Below are 2,085 nucleotides of genomic sequence, written 5' to 3'. Positions count from 1 at the left end.
ATGCAGGATTTGGGAGCTCTTAGCCAAGAGCAGCAATCTAAGCTAAATAAGTTCAAAATTCAAACTAGAGTTGAAAATGAGAAATATTTGAGGGAGCATCCTGAAGTTGAATCACTAATGGGAGGTTTTCTGAGTGATGTTTTGACCAAAAGACCTGACAATATTCAAGAATTTGCTGCCAAATATTTTATTCAACCAGACGTGAATAGTGTCGTGGAGAAAAGCTTGGAGGACAGGCAAAATAACATGAAACAGAACAGCCTCTTACAAAAAACAGGATAATGGTGAAAGTGGCGCATACTCGGAATATGTAGAACCTCTTCTTTTTTTTTTTATTTTGCAAAATTTATTTTTACTTTCTTCCATGTTATATTTATTGTTGAGATGTTGTACATATATTATTATCATAAAATATTATTTTAAGCTCAATTACATTCTTTTGTTTTCTTTACCTCATGATAATATGTGACTGACAAATTTACAACGAAAGCTTGATCACTTTTTTTCACTTGAGACTCCTTAATTACCTCATTTGTCAAGTCTTAAACAGAGAAATAGAAAAAATAAATATTATGTGACTTTTGCAAAGGAAAAAGGCTGGTAAACCTCTTACAGAGTGGCATCAGGCTGGATGACCCTATCTTCAGGCTTTGACAGATGAATTTTTTACCAGGGAAGGAGTCAGAGAGCTATTCTTAGAAGAAAATTAGGCCCTGTTTTATAACATATATAATGTATTTGGATTTTGCGGATCTTATTTAAATAAATAGGTTTAAAACCCCTGCACCTTTGAAGATGCGGAAAAAAATCCATAAAACAAAGCCTAGATTTTCTGTCTCTACGCCAGCTGTCAACTGTCAAAATAGCTATCAGAGGCCTCAATAGAGGCAGATGTTTCGGTCTAGCTGAAAATGAGCTTTTTCTACGAATTTAGCAAATTAAGAGAATTGAATACAGGAGTCAGAGTCATAGAGTTATAATATGAATAGTTAATAAGAACTATTTATAACTTTATGGTCTGATTCAACCACTCTTGGTGCATGTCGGTGATTGAACAACCATTTATATGTTCAGGATGTAGTAACTGTCGCGCATCTTTAACAAGTAAACAAACCGGATCGAAATTGCACCATTTCTGATTGAGAACATTCTTTTTCTTTCGATTCGATGTTATAAGTAGCGAGCAACATTAGGAGATGCGTCACACTCGAGTAAATATATCGAACAGGTACAGTCCCACCTCTTTGTCACTTTCTTATTTACGTACACGGCACAGTGTAGGTAGCCTATATGTGCTTTTTAAATTAAAATTTTGTCAGTCGACAAAAGTTTAGATCTAGGTGATTTGTGAAGTACTGGTAATGGCTGTTGCATCAGAATTTCTCTTATTATCAGTGAGGAGGATTTGGACAGTTCATCTAATTGTCAATCAGACGACAATCCAAAAGCAGTGAGCTAGCTATTGAAATAAATAGGTGGAAGAAGGGGATCCCATGAGATCCTTGTGGTTCCAAAGACAGATGACAAGCTCTCACTGTCAACCAATTTTTTTGAATATTTTGGTGAAGTGACAGTAACTACCGAGTCTTAAACGGATCAAGGTTTCAAACATGGTCATAGCATGGATCAATGCTAATTATTGAGATAAGTAATTTAAGCCTTCCAGTATAATATTGAATGTACAAATAGTATCATCATATCAAAATAGGGCCCCAGTTACCAATTCCGGGGTGTTTTCACCCCCAAGGGTGTGAGACTAGAGTGTCAATGGTGTGGCCAACTGGTGTAGGAGAAGAATTTATTTTGAATTGAGAGAGCAGCTCACATCATCACTTGCTTTAAATGTAGATGAGGGTGTGAAAGGTCCAGGTGATTGCTCCAGGGGTGTGAAGGCTGAGAAAGGTTGGGAACCATAATAAATAAATAGACTAATAAGTATTATGATGACTAAAACTTGTCATTCTTATTATTTCAGTGATAACATTAGGCTATAAGCTTAGATCAAGGAATACATAATGAAAATGAGTACAGTCAATAATGATTTTTGTCCATTTTGTGGATTTTTAAAACAACTGAGTACCATGG

At 35.5% G+C, this 2,085-nt stretch overlaps 1 protein-coding gene across 1 annotated transcript; it reads left to right on the top strand.

The window, feature by feature from the left end:
* Window positions 1-282, top strand: LOTGIDRAFT_109278 (hypothetical protein; the record flags this gene model as incomplete). Its single annotated transcript, XM_009046064.1, has 1 exon — window positions 1-282. One exon carries the CDS (start codon window positions 1-3, stop codon window positions 280-282), a length of 282 nt encoding a protein of 93 aa, XP_009044312.1.
* Window positions 283-2,085: the final 1,803 nt, after the last annotated feature.

The sequence above is a fragment of the Lottia gigantea genome (assembly GCF_000327385.1).
Source record: "Lottia gigantea unplaced genomic scaffold LOTGIsca_10, whole genome shotgun sequence".
Lineage (NCBI taxonomy): Eukaryota > Metazoa > Mollusca > Gastropoda > Lottiidae > Lottia > Lottia gigantea.
This window is presented reverse-complemented; position numbering and strand designations above follow the sequence as displayed.